The following is a 26,925-nucleotide window of genomic DNA, read 5'->3' on the forward strand; positions in this document are numbered from 1 at the left end:
AGGTAGGTCATTTATATAAGACATTTCAGTTACCTAACTAATATGAAAAATTAAATTTTTTTAGGGTTGCTCAACTGGAATTATTAAAAAAGGTATGACTACTTGTATTTAAACACTCAGAACTCTAAGGCTATGAAATTCTTATGAGTCATTTTCCCTTCATGCTATAATAAATTAAGAACTTTTGAAGTTTAAAAAGATATATATGCAAGATCTATAACTATTCATTTGTGTGGTTCTGCTGTAGTTGAAAAATCAGATGATAAAATATAAACTGCACACAATTAGACATATTTAAATTTGTAATTTGATGCATTTCACACTCAATGAGTATAAACGCAAGACTAAAATTTATGTTGGCACAAATTATGAAGAAATATTTAACAAACAGTTCTGTTTTTCCTTTCATGGAGGAAAAATGAGTGTTTTTTTTGATTGGAGATGAATAAATATAGTCATCTCCTAAAGATATAAGATTTATGTTCTTACTATATCTTCACATATTATTGCTTTAATTAGCAGAAAATATTTTATTTTTGGTTAAAGTTATAGATTAAAAAAAACCACCAGATTCTGGTGGGCTTTTTTGTGTCGTTGTTGTTGTTTCAAGTATTTACCTGATTAGTTTAAGAAAGCAAAAAGTATAGTTCTGTCACTTCTTGGTAATTGCACATTTGATTGGAAGCAAACACTTTTTGAGAGTTAAATTAGTGCATTGAATGACTGAATTGTATGTTCCAGAGGTGATAATCTTATTTCAGAATACAGTGGGACAGGACTCTATTAAGAGTAGAAGGGTAGAGCAGAGTAAGAGAGTTGAGATCCAGACCTTGATCTAGAGGCTGGGATGGAGGGAAGCCAGAGCCAGTATGTCAACTCTAGATTGAAACCCTTTTGGTAGAGAGTCTACATCAGAGAAATCCAAAATGGGTGTTCTAGGCATGATTCTAAAGAATCCAGGGGTAGTCTTTGAAGGTGGTGTATTGTACAATCATCAGCATCCATCATAAAATGCACTTGCAGTCATTCGGATGGAGTTCTAAGGCAGAACTCTTTTTTTTTTTTTAATTTTTAATTTTTATTATTTATTATTTATTATTTTTTTTTTATTTTTGGCTGTGTTGGGTCTTCGTTTCTGTGTGAGGGCTTTCTCCAGTTGCGGCGAGTGGGGGCCACTCTTCATCGCGGTGCGCGGGACTCTCACTATCGCGGCCTCTCTTGTTGCGGAGCACAGGCTCCAGACGCTCAGGCTCAGCAATTGTGGCTCACGGGCCCAGTTGCTCCGCGGCATGTAGGATCTTCCCAGACCAGGGCTCGAACCCGTGTCCCCTGCATTGGCAGGCAGATTCTCAACCACTGCGCCACCAGGGAAGCCCTAAGGCAGAACTCTTGTTCTGAAGGAGAAGACTGTAGTGATTCAATCAGGGTCTCAGGTGACAGGATCTTGGTGCTGCCCCAGCCTGGGGGAGGGGCAATGCAGTCAGTGTGTAGCTGTTCCTCTCACCTTCCACCTCAGTCTGTCTTGGTCTCTGGGGTGCAGGGGACTGCCTCAGCCTCCTTCCTGTGTTCTAGGATTCTCCCAGTGATGCCTTGTCCATGAGTAGTTGCTAGCTGTTCTTCCTGTGATGGGGAGTGAAGTCAAAAACCACCTCTGTCACCATCTTGGCAATGTCACTCCTCTAGTCTTTTGGACTCTATTACTGAGTACAGTATCCCAAATGAAACCGTTCAGCACTTTGCACTCTCAGTTCCTCAAATTCTTCTTTTCCAATTATCTTGTCCTTCACTCGACTTTACCAACCAACTCCCAAGGTCACAGTGCAGATATTGTCTTCACCAATTACTAGACTTTCTTCAGGGTCTCAAACTCTCCAAACATACTCTTATCTTTCCGGTTTACTTTCTTCAGTACCAAGTACTTCAAAACTTCAACCCCCTGGGGCATATAATCTATTGATGATACTGCTTTTTCACTGTCACTTAACCACTTCCATTTCTGATTTCACTCCTTGTCCAAAAATGTGATGTCTCTACATTCCCTTCACTGCATATACCTTAATTTCCTTGCCCCCATATCCTTTGTAGACATTCAGTTGTAAAACTCGAGCTCTGCTTCATCATTAAATGCAACGTTCTGCTTCATCAGCTGTGCATGTGGCACTAAAGAACCTAGTGCTATGGTAACAGGTCTTGGTTTATATTCACGATCACTAGTCTCAAGCAGCATCTTAGTATTCCAGCATTAACTTTTCTAAATGACTGTTTCACTTCCTATCTCTATTCTAATCCCTCCTCACTCCTCCATATTCTCAGATGATAATCTTTCTTCTGAATTTACTGAGAAACAAAAACAAACAGGAATGTGGAATACAGAATATTTACACACTCTCACCATCAAATCTACCAAATTAGCTATATCAGTTGGAACCATTGCATCCTGCTTACATATCTGATACTATGGATGAAATTTCTCAGTTCCTATCTGTGGTCAGCCTATATATATAAAGCATACACAAGTATATATATATTCATGTATATATACACATACATGTATATTTAAAGATTTTATATATAAAATATTGTAAATGAACTTCCTTTAAGTACACATTCCATTTTTGCTATTATTAAACTCCCTTTACAGTAAAAAAAAAAAAAAAAAAAAAAAAAAAAACCTGAAAGAAATATATTAACTTCTTATCTTCACAACCTTCATTCTGTCTCTAATCACAGCAGTGATACTTCTGACCACTGCCTCTTTACCAATGGAAAAGTTCTTAAGGCCACAAATGTGCTACATACTTCTAAAGCCAGTGCTCCATTCTTGGGCTTCATCTTTCTCAAAATATCATAATAATTTGACACAATCAGTCCCATTCTTAAAGTAACGTACTCTCTAGGCGTCTAGAAAAATCAGTGTTTCTTGGGTTTCACCTTCTTCTGCCCTTCTTGATCTCAATCTTGATTTCTCTTCATGTCTTCAGTTCTACATGTGAGTGTCTTATTCTTTCATTTATTCTGTGCCTACCTACACTCACTCCAAAGGTGATATCTTCAAACCTCAGGGCTTTAGATGCCATCTATAGGCTGACAATTCTCAACTTTATATCTTTAAACCCACTTCTCTAGCTGTTCCATTACTCAGGCAAAACAATTAATCATTTTTAACTCCTCTCTTTCTCACTTATTCCATATTAAATCAATCCTCACATTCTTTAAGTCCTATATTCCTAATATATCACAAAATGACCACTTATCACCACCCTCATAACTGCCAGCCTTGCTCAAGATGACATTATCTTTTGTCTGTTTGACACTAATGCAAGATGTTAATAATAGGGGAAACTGGGGTGGGGATGTGTGTGGGGCAGGCATAGGGCCTACATGAGGACTATTTATTTTCCTCTCAATTTTTATGTAAATCTAAAACTGCTCTAGAAAATAAAGTCTATTAAAATCCCTAAAAATCTTACATGCTAAAAGTCTATTAAGTCTGTAGTCAGTTAAACATTTCTAGTGGTATAACATTTAACTTCAGTGTCTATACTACTGAACAAATTGCATTTCCTTTTAATTACTAAGTAAACAAAATTAAATACTTTATAGCATATTGTCTGTTAGCAGAATATGGTCTTCTTTGGTAAAAACCCTCAGTTTAAATACAGTGTCTTCAAAAGGAGAAATATAATTGCCTTCCTAAATTTAGGAGAAGTAGGGCTGTTTTTTATGCAAGTACAGTAACTATAGTGGTATCTTATATTGATGGCAATTTTTCACAAAATTCCCTGAATAACAAAAAGTAAACAAATAGCCCAGGACATTCTGAATTGTAGTCTTTAGCTAATGCAATATTTCTTTGATGTTTACAGTTTATTTTTAAAACTAGAAGTCTCTATTACATAAAATATCGAATATTTAAGGTATTAATAGTTAAATCAGTTTATGTTTATCCAAACTGAGGAAAAATTGGAATTCCAAGGAGTTGCATGATCTTTATTTCACGAAGTAGCTGTAAAAAGTCTTACATTGGCCTATCTACATGGGATGTATTCACTTGATGACCTAGGTTTGAAGGGCAAAATGGGCACGTTGAGGGAAAAAAAAAAAAGGCAGTAAATAGCCTGTTGGATGACCAATAGATTCAGGAATTTTTCCAGTACATTTCCCACTTCATTAATTTATATGCATTCAGGGCATGTCGGTTTGCTTTCATTTATTTGCTTACCTAATAGTTCTTTATCAGGAGGCTAAATGTGCTAGAACTTGCACACTATTAGTGGAAGAAATCTCCATTATTTACAGATATTCTTAGATGAATTGGACAGCAGCATTCCAAGCTGGTAGCTTTTAAAGCATGTGTTGCTGTGTGATATTCTAAATATGAGAAGCCTTCATTCTCCACCAGGTTGGATAATGTGCTTCCTCATTTATATATATAACCTATATGCAAGGAGGTTTGAATCAGATATTTGAGAATATTTTTTCATACTTTTTCTAGAAACTTCTAGCCAAATGCAAAGTAAACCAATCATGTTTGAACTCATCCAACTTAGAATGTACTTCATTGGGAAAACATTATTTAAACCAGCAGTTCTCAACTCTGAAGGTCCTAGACAATTTTTCTGGAGGTCTGTGCGATCAAAACTGCTTTCATAATGACTTAAAGATGTGTTTCACCCTTTTTACTATATTGTCTTTGTTTTGATAGTACAAAATAAATGGCAGGTAAATCTGTTTACAGTTGGTTCTAGTGACTCAGATGGTGGGCAGTGATTATGTTCAAAGAAAGGTGCAAGGAAATATTTTGAAATTTTGGAATCTGAACGTTACTCTAGTGAAAGAAGGCTTACTACCGTCTCATTGGTTTTCATATGTACAGAATTAGAATTCTGTTTTAAGAAATGTGCTCTACATCTCTGTTCTCCATCTTTATTCCATCAGCACTAAGTCTCCTTTGACTTTCGTAATGTTACTAAGGCTACGATGGCAGGGATGCATTGCGATTAAAGTGTGCCAGCTTTATTCTACTTACTCTTTAGGGGAAGAAATAGTTTCTTCAAATTTTCATACTGTATACATTTTGTAAATCATGACTACATTTCCATTTACTTATCCCTCGCTGTTATTTAAAATAGATTTTTCCCTATCATCACTGTTAAGCTAAGTTGATCTTAAACATTTTCTACTAGGAAATATGTAAAACAAAATATTTAAATATTTTTCTATATTTTAAAACACTTATCCTACTGTATCATTAACTTTTTTTCTTATATTAAGCAATCCAGCTACTGCTATAACCGTAGACTATTTTCGATAACAGTCATCAAAATTATTCAGAGGAAATTAATCAAAGTTTCTTGGTGAAGAGATTTCTGGAATGATATGGCTGTTGGTTCAGTTACAAAATAACCAAAATTATAATAGACAGTTGCAGAAGTTTGGAACTCAAAAGCTTAAATATAATTCAACAAATAACGAGGTGTCCATTTCTGTTTCAGAAACATTTTTAGAAACATTGCACTTTTGGAATCTCTTCTGGTTCTTTGAAACTTCCATAAGAAGTGGCCGATACCATGTTTATAGGTTATGTATGCAGAAGTTCATTCCCAAGTCAGTTTGCATCTTCTCTTTAAAGGAAGAGTATAATATTTGAATTATAAAGTTTTCTATTTGAATCTTATTCAATGAAAGAAGGACTTTGTTCCGTCTTAACTTTCCACCGCAGGAAAGCAACCCATATAAATGCAGTTAGGTGCCTATAAGTGAAACAGTTTCATTCATGGAGAAGTTGCAGGGTAAGTAACTTCCACTCCATATGTTTTTGTCATTTTGGAAAATTGTAATCTGGAAAGATATTTGTATGATAGAGGCAAACATTTCTTCCTTTTATCATTATAATTATCCCTCTTATCATTATAGTCCTTTTCAAACACTTAGAGGTTTTCTTCTGAATAAAAACTGATTATTAGATTATGATGTCCTCCCTATCCTCTGTGGGAAATTAAGCATTAGTCCTTCGATTTATCAATCAAAAAATATCACTTGTTTCCCCTTCTCTTAACATACATATCTTACTGTATTTTTGTAGTCTGTTTATTTATAAAACATATTTTTGAAGACTTTTTCTTTTCTACTTATTCTTCTCATGAATTTTATTTTGAAATAACATTGTATCTCTTTCTAATTTTGGATATCTAATTCTTGTTTTAATAAGAGCTTGAGCCTTAGTTGTAATCAATTAACTAAGAGTAATTACTGGTTTTTAAATATTCCTTTAGTTTCTAACTTGTTTTTCTTTGTGGCTTTTTAGATACAAGTCATGTGGCTTTTAATAAGATTGCCATTTTCTATGTTTTATAAAGGTTTCACCACATATTTGTAGAAACAGATTTTTCTGACTCACTAGCAGGTTGTCACCTGTGTAGATGGCCTATAGGGTGGCAGGCACTGTCTTAATACCTAGGCTGAATTGCTAGAGTACAGAGCCATGAGGAAGAGTTTCCAAATCCTATTATAATAAGTAAAATTGAGTAGTTTTGTACTGAATATTCTTGTTCTTAATGTTTACATTCCTTTAAGAGTTTTACAATTCTCATCACGTTTCATCTTTGCATTTCTGTAACTGATGTTTCTGCAATTTCCTTTTCTTTTGGTTGAAATAACAAGGAATAACAGTATTTTTATACCCATGTTCAACATTAGTTGGAGATTAAGCCTGGTGATTCAAGACCTGTGATAAAAGATTAAAACTTGGGACAAAAATGGCAATTTCATTTCTTTCATTAAGTTTCATGGTGCTGGAATTCACTCCAATATCCAAAGGCAAAGAGGCACATAGCCCAGTGCTCTTAAAAAGCTTCCTTCTGAAAGCAGACATCTGTTGTGTGTTGAGTAAAATAAAACAGGGAAGGAAGGATTGTTTGTTCCCTAGGTACTTTATTAGTGTTCTCTACTATTCAGATTCTCAAAGAGGTAAGTGGGAAATATATACATCATGGTGCTGACCAAATACAAGTGCTGTTGTCATGAAAATTAATATCATTTGACAATGTTTTGTCTTCCTTTGATGTTAGACAAGATATTATTATTCTCTGCGCAAACACTTTAGCATATTGGTCAGGTTAATGCAACTTGAAGTCAGTTTTAATAAAGATCAGTATCAAAACCTTTGTGAGATACCAGTTACAAATTAAATAACACTTAGTGTTTTCTCACACATCTTGATGAGACTTTTCTACTCTATGGAAATATATGGAAATATATGGAAATGCCCTATAGTCTGTAATTTAGATAAAATTAACACCAATTAAGTGTCCCTTATCAAGAAACCACACCATAAACACTTGTAATATTGCTGCCCCAGGTGATCCAATGGAATCCTGAAGTGTTCTCTCAACTACAGATTTGTCACATATCATAGCTTTGATTCTACAGTTGCTATGGTACCCTGAACAAATACTCAGTATTAGTCTTTCAGGACATAAATTAAGAATCATCAGTATTGTCGGATGTCAAGTGCTTAGCTCCCACTGACCATGATGCTGGTTTAATTTATTGAAAAGAAAAGAAAAATAACTCTGAGCTGAAATAAACTGTTTAATAGAATGCTTTGTATATAAATAGTCACATAAGATTATCTAGGTCAATACATGTTAAAGCAATGCCAATAATTGTTAGACTTATTAAGGCATCAAGTCCATCTAATTCTTGAATATTTCAAAAGTTCATTATATAGAGACAAAGCAATGAAATATTCTAGAATCAAGTGATACTATTATTTAAGATAACATTCTTAATAGCTCTGGAATCCTTGGATATACTCAATTGGCTTAATTCTATTGTAGATACCCTAGAATTAATTTTGATTTGGCTTAATATATAAATATCATAGCAACTGAAATATATGCCATATTTACTCTTATTGTGTTTATTTTAACGTCTTTATTGAGATCTAATTCATATACACTTTTAAAGTGTTCAATTCATTGGTTTCTAGTAAAATAGAGTTGTCCCACAATTACTACAATCTAAGTTTAAAACATTTTTTGTTATCTCAAAAAAGAAAACACAAACCCATTATCAGTCATTCCCCATTCTCCCTATACCCCCAGCCCTTGGCAACCACTAGCCTACTTTCTATCTCTGTGGAGTTACCTATTTTAGAATAGGTAACTCCTATTCTATAGATTCTATATTCTATAGAATCATAGAATATATGGCCTTTTGTGACTGGCTTCTTTCACTTAGTATAGTGTCTTCAAGGTTCATCTATATTGTAGCATGGATCAATACTTCATTCTTTGTATGGCTGAATAATAGTGCATTGCATGGATGTACCACATTTTTTCTTCATTTTTCAGTTGATGAGTAGTTGGGTTGTTACACTCCTTGTCTCCTATGAATAATGCTGTTATGAACACTCATTTACAAGCTTTGTGTAGATGTATGTTTTTATTTCCCTTGGATTGCTGGATCATATGGTAACTATGTTAACTTTTTTTTTTATTGGGGTATAGGTGTTTTACAATGTTGTGTAAGTTTCTATCGTACAGTGAAGTGGAATTCCCTGTGCTATATAGCAGGTTCTCATTAGTTATCTATTTTATACATATTGGTGTATATATATCAATCCCAATCTTCCAATTCATCCCACGCCCCCCTTCCCCCTTTGGTGTCCAAATGTTCATTGTCTATGTTTGTGTCTCTATTTCTGCCTTGCACCAAACTCTTTTCCACAGTGGCTGTACCATTTTACATTCTCACAAGCAATGTTTGAGGGTTCCAATTTCTCTGCATTCTCACCACCACTTGTCAGAGTTCATCTTTTTTATTACAGCCAACCTCGTGGAGGTGAAGTGGTACCTTATTGTGGTTTTGATTTGAATTTCCTTAATGACTAATAATGCTAATCTTGTTTTCATGTACTAATTGGCTATTTGTATATTTTCTTGGGAACAACTTATTCAGATTCTTTGTCCATTTTTTAAAAAATATTGAGTTGTGTTTTTTTTGTATATTCTGGATATAAATCCCTACTCAAATACATGATTTGCAAATATTTTCTCTCATTACATATATGTCTTTTCAACCTCTTGATAGTTTCATTTGAAGCATAAAACTTTTAGAAATAATTTTAAACAAGTCCAATTTGTTTATTTTTTCTTTTGTTGCTTGTGCTCTGCTGTTTTGTGTAAAAAACATTGACTATTTCAATGTCATGAAGATTTACTCCCGTGTTTTCTTAGAGTTTTATAGTTTTAGATATATTTAGGTCTATGATTCATTTTGAGTTAATTTTTATAAATGAGGTGAGCATAATTCAAAATTATGCTTGTGGATATCTAATTGTCCTGGAACTATTTGTTGAAAAGATAATTCTTTGCCTCACTGAAGTATCTTGACACCCATATCAAAATCCAGCTAACCCTGGACTCTTGATAGACATTTAGGTCAATGGAATAAAAGTGTATCCTTCTGCCAGTAAAGCATTGGCTTGATTACTACAGTTTTAGTTAAGTATTGAAATCAGGAAGTGTAAGTTCTCCAGATTTATTCTTCTCTTCTAATTCTTCTGTTCCTGTTTTCATACTTTTGTTATTGCTAAGAATGTTGAGCTTTATTACAGATTTATCCACATGTGTTCCCAAAGAGAAGGAAATACTGGCACTAAAGTACAGCTACTTGGAAAATTATTCTGGGTTGGTTTTTTTGTTTTGTTTTGTTATTGTTTGTTTTGTTTTGGTCACTAAGATGACAATAAAACCTTTGGGAATGTAATTTTTATCATTCATTCACTGTAAGGTCCACTTAGAGAAAACTGTCTCCAGGTTTCCCAAAATATAGTTTCCTTAAAATGGGAATCTCTCAAATCTGAACCATGTGTCATTCTTTATCGAATTACTCAGTTGAACCATTCACTTAAAAGCAAACTTATTCCTTTTGCTCTGAAGAATTTAATTCTGTCATTCACCTGAGATATAGTAGTTTCATTAACCCTGTATCTATAATAATTGCATTATTATTAGCTTATAATAATGTTACCTTAGCTCATTAGAAAATTTATAGTTTAGTAAATTATTTCAGCAATTACATTTATGCCCTGCTTATTACTTGTTTAACATTTCTTAAACATTTTAACAATTGTCTGGTAGGCAATAAATCTACTCACTTTACGTGGAAAGTACTTGGAAGAAATTTAGTAGCCAGTTTCATGAAAGGCCTGTGAAATTCAGTGACATAAGTATTTAAAAAGAAGGCCAGTAAGGAAACTAATAAATAATTCTGGTAAATCACACCTATTATCATGGATTATAAGACCACAGAACATTTAGTATTCTGTTAAAATGAGATCACATTTTAATTTTGAATACCTTAGTAAGAATTAGCTGGTGTCACTGAATATAAATCATCCAATAATTTCCATATAGGTAGCAATAAGATATTATATTTAATAACTTGAAGTTAATTCTGACATTGAAATATATGTAGAATCATGTAACACATGCTATATACTTAGCAAACTTCTCAAAAGGCAACCACTTTCCATCAGAGATCACCAGGAAGTTTTAGTAAAATGTTCCTGTTGATTTTAATGATTTTTTTTTTTTTAGGTGACGAGCATATTGTGGTATAATCCTTAATGAAATGGTTCCGAATATTTCAGTTCCAATTAAAAATATCTGGAAAATTAGTCTGTACTAATTATTTAAAGTCAGCAAGTTGTCATGCTCACTTATTCCTTACAAAGGCTCTACATTACATGAGTTGGGTTTAGGGAATTTGTGAACAGGACACTTATCTGAATTTGTGCCATCTTTCCTCATTACCTTAATCAAATTCCAAACTGCAGAGATTATAAAGACACCCCACTGTGGATGCCCTAGAGCAGAGTTGGAGCAGGTTGGCCAGAAAGAGTTGCCAGAAAACCCAATGCTAAACATGTCACTTCAATTTCTGTGACATGGGTCCCGCTCAATTGCTAATGGAAAGATGTATCAAAACTGATTATCAATGGTTTCCAGCTAGATTTAGGTAAGGATGTATGTAATAAAAATAAAAATGGGTTTATGTGCTATTGTCTGCATCACCTAACAGGCTTTCTTTTTCTAGTCTTTCCTTTATGTCATTTTATTTTCCTTTCTTTTCAATGATGGAGATTAACATTTTCCAGGAATTGCAAGTCCTTTTTAGCTGAAGTTGTTGTCTCCATACTACCAAGTCGTAGATGATAGCTGGACCTTATTATACTGCCAGTTTGATCAGATTATAATACATGGTGTAAACATTTTTCTTGAATCATAAATTTTTGGGAATCTACCCAGATTTCAGCCAGACTGGCCAGGGCCTGACCAGAGTAGCAGTAGGAACAAAGCAATTATTCTGTGCTCAACAGTAAGTATTGAACTGAATTTATCTGGCATATGAAAGTTTTAGGATACTATGGATATAGAATTTGCAAATTATGGTCTTCTTTCTTGGCAAAGATATTTAACAAAAGTGGAAGGGCATCTGTTGCTTTAGCCTACCCAACATTAATTTATTCTTTTTTTTAAACATGCAAAGACTATTCTAAGCACTTGAAATCTATACATGAATAAAATGAATATCCCTTCTGCATGGAATTCGCATTCCAGTGGAGAGAGACGGAGACAATTTATATATAAATCATACGACTGCTGGAAAAAAAATTGATGTTCTTGCTTTGGGTATAGGTTGCAATGTTAAATATGGTGTCAGATTTGAATAAATACATGGAAGATGTTAATGAAAGTTAATCATTCAGATAACTGTTGAAAGAAGGTTCCAGGCAGAAGGAACAGTCAATACAAAGCCCCTGATGGGAAGGATCAAGTAGAGAAAGAAACAGGAAGATATATGAGAGAGTACCGTGTACTTTTTAAAAATTTTATTTTTGGCTGTGTTAGGTCTTTGTTGCTGCGCGTGGGCTTTTCTCTAATTGCAGTGAGCGGGGGCTACTCTTCGTTGCGGTGCGTGGGCTTCTCATTGTGGTGGCTTCTTTTGTTGCAGAGCACGTGCTCTAGGCGCGCGGGCTTCAGTAGTTGTGGCTCACGGGCTCTAGAGCGCAGGCTCAGTAGTTGTGGCGCACGGGCTTAGTTGCTCCACGGCATGTGGGATCTTCCTGTACCAGGGCTCGAACCCGTGTCCCCTGCATTGGCAGGTGGATTCCTAACCACTTCGCCGCCTGGGAAGTCCCAGCACCGTGTATTGATGAAACTGTGTGTGTCCTTGAGTAGGTGAACGAGCATGTGATCTGGTGCACAAGTGGGAACAGGGAAAGTTAAAGTCAGTGTGTGTGTGTGCGCGTATCTGCAGCACTTTCAAGAAGCTCACAGCCTGTGAGAGAGAGAGATGATGACTATTATAATTTAGTTTGATAACTTTAAGATCAAGGGTAAAGGTAAACAACAGAGATAGCAGAGTATTTGTTTTGAATGTGAAGAGGCTTTTATTTGCTTTTCACAACCTAAATGCCTAAGAATACACTAAATGTCACAAGACCTTCATCAACAGTTCATTCCTTACTTAATATCAGAATTTATAACTGTGAATGAGGAAAATAAAAACTTTTCTTCACTTTTATTTTTTTATTTGGTAAAGATTTTGGTTTCTTAAATTTAAAATATTTTTTTTTGCTTTTTAAAAAATTTTATATTAGAGTATATTTGACTTAAATGTTGTGTTTCTGGTGTACAGCAAAGTGGTTCAGTTATACATATATCTATTCTTTTTCAGATTCTTTTCCCATATAGGTTATTACAGAGTACTGAGTAGAGTTCCCTGTGCTATACAGTAGGTCCTTTTTGATTATCTATTTTATATGTAATAGTGTGTATATGTTAATCCCAACCTCCTAATTTATCCCTCCTTCTGATGTTAGACCCCCAGACTGGGGAGCCTGACACGGGGCTCAGACCTCTCACTCCTGTGGGAGAATCTGTGTGATATAATTATTTTCCAGCCTGTGGGTCACCCACCCGGCGGGTATGGGATTTGATTGTATCATGAATGCACGCCTCCTGCCATCTCGTTGTGGCTTCTTCTCTGCCTGTAGAAGTAGAGTATCTTTTCTGGCAGGTTCCAGTCCTTTTTTGTCAACGGTTATTCAGCAGTTAGTTGTGATTTGGGTGTTTTTGTGAGAGGAGGTGAGCTCAGGTCCTTCTACTCCACCATTTTGTCTGGGGATTGGAAAATAAAAACTTACTTTGTTCCAGATCAGCCTTGACCAGTGCATGTGGCCTTGGGTCCCTCTTAGGGAAGGATGGACCTTTGCCTTTACTCCAGTCCTATTTGTTCTTAAAGGTTTTAAGGAAAGAGAGGCACTTTTGAAGGCACTGGGTCAACACCAATCCAAACAGCACAGACCTCTAAGAGAGGATCCAGATTCTCTTGGTCCCTTTCCTATTTGTCCAAATTAATGCTAGAGCTGGTGGAGTATCTTCCCACCAGTAGTAAAGGGTCACTCTCCCTATGCCCTTCTTCTCCACAGACCTGGCTGCAGTTAGGGCCTGCAGATTCCTCTCCTTCACCCTCCTCGGAATCTATTCTATCTTCCCCTCCACCTGCCAGGACCTTCCGACTCCATGGCTCTGTGGCTGCATCCACTGCAGCCCGCCTAAGCTCAATAACAGAGAATTTAAGAAAAGCTACATCATTTGGGCCAGGGTAATTGTACTGACCTCTACTCAGTGTGTTCCAAGGGCCAGCAGCATCAGTACCACCTGGCAACTTGAGAAATGGAAAACTCATGAACCCTGCTTGACACCCACTGAATCATTATTGGCATTTTAACAAGATCCTAAGGTGATTTATAGAGTATTAAAGTTTAAGAAGCCTGTTTTAAAGGATTTTAGGAGTAGAGTCGTGGTCTATTCCATAGAGAAGAGAGAATGTGAGCAAAGGCATGGGAAAAGAAATAAAATGAGCACCATGACTGCCACCAAACCCACCCTGTTGTGGGCTAAAAAATACAAAGAGTTCAGGGGTCCTGGAGAACAAAATAAAACCTGGGATTACCCTGGTAGGTAATATGAGAGAGAAAATGAGAGGAGGGTTTATGTGCTCATCTGGGCACTGGGAGCTCTTGAGGGGTCTGTCAAGTGGGGAGATAAGATCAGAATTGGATGTTAGCCAAGTCTTCGAGGTGAGGTCTGAATTACACCTTGGGCATTTTCCATTGCATTTTCAACATCCTTAACACAAATTTAGAAAATATAACACTTCCACCAGTATTTTGTATCACTTTGGTTTTTTCTTTGTATGCTATTTTACATAACAAATGTCACGCATTACTCACAATATTGTGAGTCTTTTTTCCAAAGTTAAATATCATAAAATAGCATTATGAATTCTAATTAAACATTTTAATGTCTGCAGAATGTTCTGTCAGAGTGATGGACTATAATTAAACATAAAACTTTCAGTAATCAGGTCAGTTTGACTTTTTCATGAACATAATGAAAAATATTTGTGCAAAAAGAGCTTTTAGGTGTCTGATATTATTTTTCAGACATTTCAATACATGAATTTTTAAAAATATGAATGTTAAAACTTTTGGTATACATTTCCAAAATGCATTACAAAATTTATTTACTCCAGTTATTCCAATTTCAAATATAATAAATAACAAGTATCATATTCTACTTAAACTCTGTTGTTCTTATAGTTGTACCAAAATATTCCTTAAATATCTAATAATACCCGTCTGTAATTAAGCTTTCCAAGTAGTTACCATATATCCCATATTGGTATTCCTATATTAAAATCCCAAGTGATAGAAAAGCTGAAAATTTATAAATTGAAGAAAAAGTACAAAAAGATAACATTTCTCATTCATTAAATAAATGATTTGGGAACTGCCCTTGGTAATGCCAAATAGGTGGGTTTTTTCCAAGTAGATATTTGAAAGAAAATGAAAATGTGAAATAATCTGACATTCCAGAATAATTAGTCAATCATTATTAGCCTATTACCTTATTCTTCTAATTTTTATCCTGATAGAAAATTAATCTTTAATGAGGCATGAACGTTGAGCATCCTGATTTCTCCCCAAATAATGAAATCGGATGCAAGACTGTATCTGAAGAAGCAAAATTAGTCTGGATGCCTGGCCTACAAGAATTTTATAAGCACTTTTAAGTAATATATATAGACATGTTTGTACTTTAATATTTTTGTAACATTTATCTAGCAAAATAGACAACACTTGATTTGAATAACTTGATGTAAAATATAATGATTAAATCCAACATAAGCTTATTAAAAAATACATGTAGAATACCTGTAAAAAAAATTTCTGGTTCAACATTTATCTATAAACTAGGAAAAGTGAGGTCCACAAAAACCTGCACAGGTTAGATAAGGGAGAACTTTGATGGTAAGAAAGTAAACTTGGATTATGTATATAAAAGTAATTCTGTTAGGTGTATATATAAACTTAAGAATTGTGGATGTCAAAAAATGTGTGTATTAATAAAAATGTCTGAAAGTTTGACATCCAGAAATAAAAATAATATTTGAGAGTTAATTGATGAAAAGCGTTTATAGAATGGTGAGGGTATGAAGAGAAATAGCTTTTTTCACCTGGAAAATAATAATGCCAACTCAACTCTATATAATTCTTTCTAATGTTTAAAATTATTTAACTTGAATAACACTGGCCAAGGGATCAGAGAATTGGGATTCGTTTTCATATTTAGCAGTAATTTGACTTTGCACAAGGTGAGGAAGATTTGATTATCCTTACAATTTTATTAAATACTGAAATTATTAACCTTATTTTACTATAGTGCCATAGCTCAGCAGTCTGCTTGGAGAGGCAAGATTTTTGTCTTGAAGCTGCATATGCATGGTAATTTCCACAAGATTTTGAAATATTCAATTGGAGGAATATGGTTGCTAGATATTGGTTGTGAGGAAGAGAAAGACACTAAAACCTACCCCATGGAACCTCCACTCAGGCTAAACAACTTGGCAACTTAATTAAACACCTATTGAAATGTGTTTATATATAGAAAAAATAAAATTGGAGATCTACCTCACATCATGTACAAAAATTAACTCCATCTTGATCTAGGACTTAAATGACAAATACAAATCTTTAACAAATTTTAGTTGAAAATAAATACTTCTCTAAGCTTTGAATGGGGAAGTACTTTTATTAAATACATCCTAACTGTAAAAAAAAGTTGATAAATTTTGCTTAATAAAATGACTATTATTCATCCAAAGGGCTCTTAAATAAAATGGAAAAAATAAGTTATAAACTTGATAACACTTGGTGAAGATACTTGGAACACTTATAACTGACAAAGGGTTAGTATCGAGTTTATAACATAAACATGTACAGATAAAAAAGAAAAGAGCGAGCTCCAAATAGAGTAATGAGCAGAAGACCTGAACAGGAACAAAAGAAGAAAATCATTGAGCCAATAAAAATATAAAGAGATATCAACCATAATTTATTGATCAAGGATTGGCAAAAGTTTTAACATCTCACACCACCAAGTGTTGGCGAAGATATGCATGCTCAAACAGGATCCCATCTAACTGACTTTGGGAGGTAAGTTAGTTAGTAAATCATTTTTGGGAGACATTTTAGCATTATCTTGAAGAATTAAACATTAAAAAATATAACTTGGCAATTCTCCTCCTACGTATGTCTGTCTCCAGAGACTACTTTGCACATATGCATCAGGAGATCTACACAAGAGTGTTCAGAGCAGCTCAAGCCTGCACACAGTCTAATACTTACGGACAGGAGGGTGGTGTACTGTCATGGCACCATCATACAGTACGATCTGGTAAACCAGAACAAAGAGGCTACAGAGAGTCACCAATACGGATGAGTCTTAGCAGTTGAATTAAAAAAGAAAGTATTAGAAGATTACATAGAGCATAAATACCCATTTTTTTATGTTTAAGTTAAAAACAAATAAAAGAATACATTTTAAAGAATACGTCTATTTGTACCATCATGTGTGTGTGTCTATATAAGTGTACACATATACACTTAGCATATGTATATGCAAACATATACACTATACTTAAATATATATATAAATACACACATGCAAATATGTAAAACTATTTTCAAAATCTTGAGAATAAGGTAGGAGAGCCCAGGTTAGAAATGGGGGAGGAGTGCCTAGATAGAAAAGATTTTGTCAAATTCTAGACTCCATGTAGATGTTTATTTTATTATTGAGTATATGAACTAATTCTATAATTAAAAATAAGTATTCCTACACATTCATGTATATATACCAAAAAAGAATGTGTCATGCAAAACAGAGCTTGCTTTTAAAAGGATTTTCTTATTTCAATCATCTTACCTTGAAGCATTTTCTATTTTGCTTTCAGCTTGATGATTTTCTGAATCAGATCCATAAGCTCCAGAGATCTTTGGATGAATAGAAAGAAACAAATGAAAACTTGGAAATTAAACTCAGGCACTTACAAAACTGGTAATTATTTCACAAAGTATGTCAAATTCAAGATCAAGATCTTAGATAGGGAAATCTTGATGTCCTTTTTTTCTCGTATTTTCTTAACAAAAATAATGTTATAGATATTTAAGTAGAAATATTAAAAGAAACTTACAGGTACTCAGTACTTAAATTTATGGGCTTCTTGGCTCTTATTGTTTTTTCCCCCCAATAAATGTTACATGTTATGATAAAGACAATTTAAATATCATTTAAAAGCAACTCTAGTTCTAAAGGTGTAAAATTTCTGAAAGGCAAAAGGAGCTTTCAGAATACATTTCACATAAACTGAAAGAGTTATAATACCTGCAAGAAAATAGAAGTTGTAAACAATACAATTTGCTGGGTAGTTGATAAGAGAATCACTGTACTTAAGAAAAAGTAACGGTTTAAGTAATTGATAGACATTAAACACATATTCACAATCTATGTGGTAAGGGTGGCATGTTGTGTGAAAAATGTTTTCACCCCAGAGAGGTAACAATAAATTTGGTATAATTCTTCATACAAGGCAAAAGTGGACAGAGGTGTCAAACAAACACTATAATTTGCATTATAAAGAGACTGAAGGAGCAAGCTAAGATTTGCACTCCAATTGATATGAATACTCTCAAAGTAATAGATCACCTGTGACTGAAGTTAAGGAAAAGCAACAAGCACCTCAGAAACTAAGAGGGCTTTTGACTTTTATCTGGGTAGACATTTTGCAGTAAAGTCATAGAAAAGCCCTCCAGCACTGGCAAGTACAATAGTATCTAGATATAAATCAGGTGTAAATAAAGCTATGATTTCCTTTGAGTTGGATGAAACAAAAGCAAAGTATAAAATTGTACGTAGAGGAATATTTGAGACCTTTTTATATAGTATAGTTTACTGCTTCATATTTACGTTTAGTTTTTTGAGATAAATAAATTTACCTTAAGAAAAGACCCTATATAATCTTACATAGCTATTTCCAAATGAAGCCTACTTGTAAAATTTAACTCAGTCAATACTATACCTGGTCTTCCTCCTTTCCCATTAGTGGGAATGAAAATTTACTAATCGATTTGTAAGTAAAGCTTCCTCTCATCTGATCATCCAGCTTGTCTCTTTGTAAAAGGCTTCATCATTCACCCAGCCTTCCCTTCCGTGCCTGTGTCTTTCTCTGACTGGTGGGAACTCTAAGGCCTGGGGACAAAGAGGCCCACCAGCGGCCGTCCACTGACCATTGCATATGCACTGGTGAAGGGTGTGGGCCCCAGGATGGGCTTTCATCTCAGCCACACCCTTCAAACTTCTATTAAGCCCTGTCTTAAGTCTTGCTTAGTTCTTAAAAGCAAATTGGCCATAACACTTTTTGTTATCTTTACCTGGAGACAGTTTCTTACTTTGAAACTCCCTTCTCTATTTCCTCTAAAATCTGCTTGAAAAATGAATAATCTCTTTCACTTATTTTTCTCTTAAAAGAAGACATTTCTCAATTTCACATTCTGCCTGAGAATCTTGTTTTTTCGACCCACAGGTTTATTACATGCTTGTTATAGGTTCCATGTTCTCACAGGTGACACTAATGCTAATTGTTGCACCAACGCATAAATGTCTCCCTTTCTCCAGCCTCCAGTGACCATCCTTTCACACCAACAGCTTCCTCACCATCTTTCCATTCTCTAATTGTTGATGTCCCTAAACCAATGCCACCTATTTTGTTATGGCCGCCCCTCACTTCCAGATACCAGTGTCTGAGATCTCTATTGCTGCAAAGTGAATTACCCAAATACTTAATTGCCTAAAACATTTATTGTTTATCACAGTTCTGTGGATTTTCTAGGTTCAGCTGGGTGGTTCTTCTCCTTCACATAGAGGTGGCAGGGTTACTCATGCATCTGCATTCCACAGAGAGCTCTCTGGAATGTCCAAAATGACCTCACTCCTATATCTGATACTTTGGCTGGAGTGAGAAATGGCTGTTGCTTGTTGGGCTTCTCCCTTGCCCTGAGGAATCACCCTGGGGAGTCACACAGTGCCCCTTCCTTCAGATTCTATTGGTCAGAGTCTATGGCAGGTCACTAGGCCATCCCAGGTTCAAGAGTTGAGGAGATTGACCCCATGGCTTTATGGAAAGAACCATATGTGCACATAGGGACATGCTAGACGTTGTTGCCATCATTTTTGCAGACAAGTCAGATACCACGAATGCAGCAACTTTTGATTAGACTTCACTCCTACCTATATTCCTCAAGCTAAATCAGAAGATAAGCTTTGCTATTTATTATTTCTGTGACCTTGAGCATGTTACTTATAGTAGAACTATATAACACCCGCTTAAAGACTGAATAAAATAATGTCATGTGCTGTGTCAGATGTTTCTTATACATTAATAAATATGCAGCAAATATTAGTTTATTCATCTCACTCTACTTTTTAAGAGGCAATTTCCTTCAGAGAAAATATTTAGAAAGAAAATTTTTGTGCAAAAAAGAAAATATATTTTAAAGAAGTCTTGGAAATGCCTCCCAGAAAAATTTTAAAAAGTAATACTACTTGCCCTTGACTTCAACTACATAAACCTATAACCTCCTATTGGGTATGTTTTCTTACCTGTTTTGAAATCTCTCTCTAAGATTATTCACATTTTTACTAAACAGCATTTTATAATAATAATCCTGACAGTACACACCTTAAACTCCCGTATGTTAGACTAAAAAATGTCAGGAACACAATACTGTGATATAAAAAGATAGGCACTAACCCATAAAATAAACGACAGAAATTTTTCACTTTAAACATTGTTATCTGTCATTTTAACGAAAATATTGTAAATATTAGAAAACTCTAATAAACTGAAATCTAAATATTTTCATAAATTAGAATACTCATAACCACATTAATGAAGAAACCCCAATGCTGTCTTAAAAATACCCCTTTGCACCAGTTTCAAATATAAACATTTTAAAATAGAACTATAGTCACTTAAGCATAGTTTATATTGAACACCCTAAAGAAATGATATCACAGTGGGGAATGTTTAGTATTATATTGCAAAGTGCCACCTATTTATGCCAAATATGAAATGATATATACAGAAAATATAATTCCTATCTTATGGCACTGCTCTTACAGAGGTTTATAAAAAATGCATGGAAGAAATGAGCTGTTAGCTGATTTTAAATCAAACTAATGAAGATATGGTACTGTCTACATATCCCAAGAGCAGCTGTTACACAGACTTCAAAGATCAGTGTCGAGCTAACATATACATTGTGCACGTTTCCCTCCAAAATGCAAAGACCTTCTGTGTGCCCCCTGGCCTGGCCCTCACTTACTCCTACGAATAAAACTGTAGTCTGTGATTGGTGTGGGGAATTAAATGACCTCCAAAGCATTCTCACCTTGGTAGGCGTACTGCTGTCTTCACTGTGGCTGAACTTAGGGTACATCATACCTAATGCAGTGGAAAGCATGAGAATGGTTATTTTTAATCTTAATATATTTTCATCTTGTTGGCATGATCCATTTCTAAAGAAGTACACATCATATTTTTCTCCCTTTTATATATTGTTGTGAAGACAGTAATGTTTTCTGAAATCACCTCCAAGTATCTGGTTTCTGTATCTTCAGATGAAGGTTAAAATTTATATTCATCTGGGAACATAACTAATGAAGGAACATTTGAAAATTTCTGCTCTCATTGAGGATGATTCTGCTGGCTAGAAAAGAGTAATTTTTAAAGATGTGTTCATACATCTATATGCACTGTGTCCACCAAAGAAACTAAAACACTACAAAGACTTAATTTTTTCTGCAACAACAGCTTTGGCAAGTTTAACTAGGAAGACAGTTTGTATACTGAATGTAATATTGTTCTTATTTGAACATATCTCATCTTTGAATGAATGTATTCTACTGGGAAAAAATACTCCTGAGTCCATCTTCAACCATAATTATTAGAGTGAGGTATCAATCTTTGGCAACAAGTAATGTGAAAGAGATCTGTCCTATTCAGTAGCCACACTGATGCCTCAGATAAAGAAACAGAGAAACAGCAAGTATCAAATTCTACATTATTTTCTGTTAGAAGTAGAAATAAACACTTGTTCTAAAGAGAATGTAATCAGGAAAAATTTTAAAGAATAAGTCACATAATAAAACACAGTGATATAAGAAAGGGCTGCTGGGAATGGCCATCATCAAAAAATCTACAAACAATAAATGCTGGAGAGGGTGTGGAGAAAAGGGAACACTCTTGCACTGTTGGTGGGAATGTAAATTGATACAGCCACTATGGAGAACGGTATGGAGGTTCCTTAAAAAACTAAAAATAGAACTACCATACGACCCAGCAATCCCACTACTGGGCATATACCCTGAGAAAACCATAATTCAAAAAGGAACATGTACCACAATGTTCATTGCAGCTCTATTTACAATAGCCGGGACAAGGAAGACACCTAAGTGTCCATCGACAGATGAATGGATAAAGAATATGTGGCACATATATACAATGGAATATTACTCAGCCATAAAAAGAAACAAAATTGAGTTATTTGTAGTGAGGTGGATGGACCTAGAGTCTGTCATACAGAGCAAAGTAAGTCAGAAAGAGAAAAACAAATACCGTATGCTAACACGTACATATGGAATCTAAAAAAAAAAGGTTCTGAAGAACCTAGGGCAGGACAGGAATAAAGACACAGACTCAGAGAATGGACTTGAGGACACAGGGAGGGGGAAAGGTAAGCTGGGATGAAGTGAGAGAGTAGCATTGACATATATACACTACCAAATAGATAGATAGTGGGAAGCAGCTGCATGGCACAGGGAGACCAGCTAGGTGCTTTGCGACTACCTAGAGGGGTGGGATAAGGAAGGTGGGAGGGAGACGCAAGAGGGAGGGGATATGGGGATATGAATAGCTGATTCATTTTGTTATACAGCAGAAACTAACACAACACCGTAAAGCAATTATACTCCAATAAAGATGTTAAAAAAAAAAGAAACATCAGTAATAAAAGTAAAAATTTCAAAGAAAAAAAAAAGAAAGGGCTGCTGGAATACAAATGTAATATTAACATTGGATTTCATTTTTTTGGCCTATAGGCACTATCTTACCTGCTTTATGAGATAGAAATTAGACTCTCCACTTCACAGGTGAGAAACAGTGGCTTCAATGAATACATGACTTAAGTGTCATATGCAAGTCTGTGGATTGGAAAAGACCTTTCACTTTAGACCTGCCAGAATTACAGGGGAGAGGGTTGGAAACTGTCAGACATGCATAAGACATTTAAGCAATTCATCTGATCCTTTGAAGTGTCTGTTTTCTCATCTGTAAAATGGAGTTAACAATGCCTGTTTAACCTAACCTATCACTTAAAAGAATTAGAAAAAGAAGAACAAACAAAACCTAAAGTCAGCAGAATGAAGGAAATAATAAAGATCAGAGAGGAAATAGAGATTTAAAAATAGAAAATAAATTAATAAAAACAAGGGCTGTTTCTTTGAAAGGAGAAACAAGATTGACAAACCTCTGGCCAGACTCACCGAGGAGAAAAGAGAGAGAGAAACCAAATAAACAACATAAGAAATAAAAAAGGAGACATAACAACTGATACTGCAGAAATACAAAAAACCACAAGGGAATAATATGAACAAAATTCAACAACCTAGAAGAAATGGACAAGTTTCTAGAAACATACAGCCCACCAAAACTGAATCAAGCAGAAATAGGTAATTTGAACAGACCAATCACTAAAAGTAAAAAAGAATCTGTAGGGCTTCCCTGGTGGCGCAGTGGTTGAGAATCTGCCTGCCAATGCAGGGGACACGGGTTCGAGCCCTGGTCTGGGAAGATCCCACATGCCGCAGAGCAACTAGGCCCGTGAGCCACAATTACTGAGCCTGCGCATCTGGAGCCTGTGCTCTGCAACAAGAGAGGCTGCGATAATGAGAGGCCCACGCACCGCGATGAAGAGTGGCCCCCACTTGCCGCAACAAGAGAAGGCTCTCACACAGAAACGAAGACCCAACACAGCCATAAATAAATAAATAAATAAATAAAAATTAAAAAAAAAAAAAAAAAGAACCTGTAATTAAAAAACTCCCTACAAACAAAAGTCCAGGACCAAACTTCACAGGTGAATTCACAGGTGAATTCTACCAGACATACAAAGAACTTACACCGATCCTTCTCAAACTCTTCCAAAATATTGAAGAGGAAGGAACATTCCCAAAGACATTCTGTGAAGCCACCATCACCCTGATACCAAAGCCAGACAAAGACATCACCAAAAAAGAAAATTGCAAGGCAATATCTTTGATGAATATAGGTGCAAAAATTCTCAACAAAATATTAGCAAACTGAATCAACAACACATAAGAAAGATCATACACCATGACCAAGTGGGATTCATCTCAAGTTCACAAGGATGGTTCAACACAGGCAAATTAATCAATATGATACACCACATAAACAAAAGACAAGACAAAAACCACATGATCATCAATAGAGGCAGAAAAAGCATTTGACAAAATTCAACATCCATTCATGATAAAAACCCTTACCAAAGTGGGTAGAGAGGGAGCATATCTCAAGATAATAAAAGCTATTTACAACAAACCCACAGCCAATATAATACTCTGGTGACAAGCTGAAAGCCTTCCCACTAAAATCTGGAACAAGACAAGGATGCCCCTCTCACCTCTTCTATTCCACACAGTCTTGGAGGTCCTAGCCACAGAAATCCGACAAAAAAAAAGAAATAAAGGGTATCCAAATTGGAAGGGAAGAGGTAAAATTGTCATTACATACAGATGATATGATACAATACATAGAAAACCCTAAAGACCCCACACAAAAACTACTAGAACTGATAAACGAGTTCAGCAAGGTAGCTGGATACAAGATTAACATACAGAAATCAGTTGCATTTCTTTATACCAACAATGAAATGTCAGAAAGGAAATGTAAAAAACCAAAAACGTTTTAAAATCACACCCCCAAAAATAAAATACTTAAGAATAAACCTGACCAGGGAGATAAGACTTACATACTGAGAACTGTAAAACATTAATAAAGGAAATTGAAAATGATTCAAAGAAATGGAAAGATATTACATACTCTTGGATTGGAAGAATTAATATTGTTAAATGGCCACACTACCCAAAGCAGTCTACAGATTTAATGTGATCCCTATCAAATTACCACTGACATTTTTCACAGAACAGAATAATCCTAAAATTCACGTGGAACCATAAAAGACTCAATTGCCAAAGAAATCCTGAAGAAAAAGAACAAAGCAGGAGGCATAACCCTCCCAGACTTCAAACAATATTACAAAGCTAAATTAATCAAAGCAGCATGGTATTGGCACAAAAAAACATATGGATCAATGGAACAGAATACAGAGGACAGAAATAAACCCACACACCTATGGTCAATTAATCTTCAACAAAGGAGGCAAGAATATACAATGGGAAAAAGTCCCTTCAGCAAGTGATGTTGGGAAAGTTGGACAGCCACATGTAAATCAATAAAGTTGGAGCACACCCTCTCACCATACGCAAAAATAAACTCAAAATGGCTTAAAGACTTAAACATAAGACATGACACCATAAAACTCCTAGAAGAGAACATAGGCAAAACATTCTCTGACATAAATCATACCAGTGTTTTCTTCGGTCAGTCTCCCAAGGCCATAGAAATAAAAACAAAAATAAACAAATGGGACCTAATCAAACTTACAAGCTTTTGCACAACAAAGGAAACCATAAACAAAATGAAAATACAACCCACAGAATGGGAGAAAATATTTTCAAATGATGTGACCAACAGAGGCTTAATTTCCAAAATATAAAAACAGCTCATACAACTCAGCAACAACAAAAAAACCCTATCCAAAAATGGGCAGAAGACCTAAATAGACATTTCTCCAAAGAAGACATACAGATGGTCAATAGGCACATGGAAAGATGCTCAACATTGCTAATTATTAGAGAAATGAAGATCAAAATGACAGGTATCATCTCACGCCAGTCAGGATGGCTATCATCAAAAAGTCTACAAATAATAAATGCTGGAGAGGGTGTGGAGAAAAGGGAACCCTGCTACACTGTTGGTGGGAATGTAAGTTGGTGCATCCACTGTGGAAAAACAGTATGGAGGTTCTTCAGAAAACTAAAAATAGAATTACCATATGATCCAGCAATCCCATTCCTGGGCATATATCCAGACAAAACTCTAATCCAAAAAGATACATGCACCCCCTATGTTCATAGCAGCACTATTCACAATAGCCAAGATATGGAAGCAACCTCAATGTCCATCAACAGATGAATGGATAAAGATGTGGTACATATATACAATGAAATACTACTCAGCCACAAAAAAGAATGAAATAATGCCATTTGCAGCAACATGGATGCAACTGGAGATTATCATACTAAGTGAAATAAGTCAGAAAAAGACAAATACCATATGATATCACTTATACGTGGACTCTAAAATATGACACAAATGAACCTACCTATGAAACAGAAACAATCACAGATATAGAGAACAGACTGGTGGTTGCCAAGGGGGAGGGGGTTGGGGGAGGGATGGAGTAGGAGGTTGGGATTAGCAGATGTAAGCTTTTATATGTAGACTGGATAAACAACAAAGTCCTACTGTATAGCACAGGCAACTATATTCAGTATCCTATAAAAAACCATAATGGAAAAGAATATATTAAAAAAGTATGTAACTGAGTCACTTTGATGTATAGCAGTAATTAATACAACATTGTAAATCAGCTATACTTCAATTTAAAAAAAGTTGTGGAAAAAATACATTAAAAAAGTCATGTGAGGGCTTCCCTGGTGGTGCAGTGGTTGAGAATCTGCCTGCCAATGCAGGGGACACGGGTTCGAGCCCTGGTAATGGGAGGATCCCACATGCCGCGGAGCAACTAGGCCCGTGAGCCACAACTACTGAGCCTGCGCGTCTGGAGTCTGTGCTCCGCAACAAGAGAGGCTGCTATAGTGAGAGGCCCGCACACCACGATGAAGAGTGGGCCCCACTCGCCGCAACTAGTGAAAGCCCTCGTACAGAAACGAAGACCCAACACAGCCAAAAATAAATAAATAAAAGTAAATTTAAAAAAAAAAGTCATGTGAAATTATAATAAATACCCCCCCCCAAAAAAACCCAACAATGCCTATTTAATTATGAGTTTGCAACCATAATTTAGTGTATGCTAACTGTGCCATTTCAAAGAAGGCCAAGATGTTTAAAGATTATTTTATGAGGCTTAAAGATAGATTAAGATGAGAACTACACCAATAAAATGTTTCTCATTGGCCAGGATTTCACTAATAATTTTTTAATTTATTCATTTAATACATTTTTCTTTAATATTTAAATCTGACCATACTTTTCAGTTCTAGTCACCACAAATAAATATAA

General features: G+C 35.2%; 1 protein-coding gene and 1 long non-coding RNA gene across 2 annotated transcripts in view; one reads left to right on the forward strand and one right to left on the reverse strand.

Moving 5' to 3' along the window:
• The window catches only part of CCDC102B (coiled-coil domain containing 102B), a 217,116-nt gene extending 199,686 nt beyond the window's left edge, over window positions 1-17,430 (forward strand). The window contains exon 8 of the mRNA XM_059894188.1: window positions 17,377-17,430. Coding sequence (XP_059750171.1) covers window positions 17,377-17,430 — 54 coding nt within the window. The remainder of the gene's footprint in view (window positions 1-17,376) is intronic.
• LOC132347573 (uncharacterized) overlaps window positions 1-20,925 on the reverse strand; it is a 40,902-nt gene extending 19,977 nt beyond the window's left edge. Inside the window, exons 1-3 of the long non-coding RNA XR_009497231.1 lie at window positions 20,873-20,925; window positions 17,349-17,416; window positions 16,769-16,864 (exon numbers count right to left, since the gene is read on the reverse strand). This is a non-coding gene — a long non-coding RNA (uncharacterized LOC132347573). The remainder of the gene's footprint in view (window positions 1-16,768; window positions 16,865-17,348; window positions 17,417-20,872) is intronic.
• Between the last annotated feature and the right edge of the window lie 6,000 nt (window positions 20,926-26,925).

The sequence above is a fragment of the Balaenoptera ricei genome, chromosome 14 (assembly GCF_028023285.1).
Source record: "Balaenoptera ricei isolate mBalRic1 chromosome 14, mBalRic1.hap2, whole genome shotgun sequence".
Taxonomy (NCBI): domain Eukaryota; kingdom Metazoa; phylum Chordata; class Mammalia; order Artiodactyla; family Balaenopteridae; genus Balaenoptera; species Balaenoptera ricei.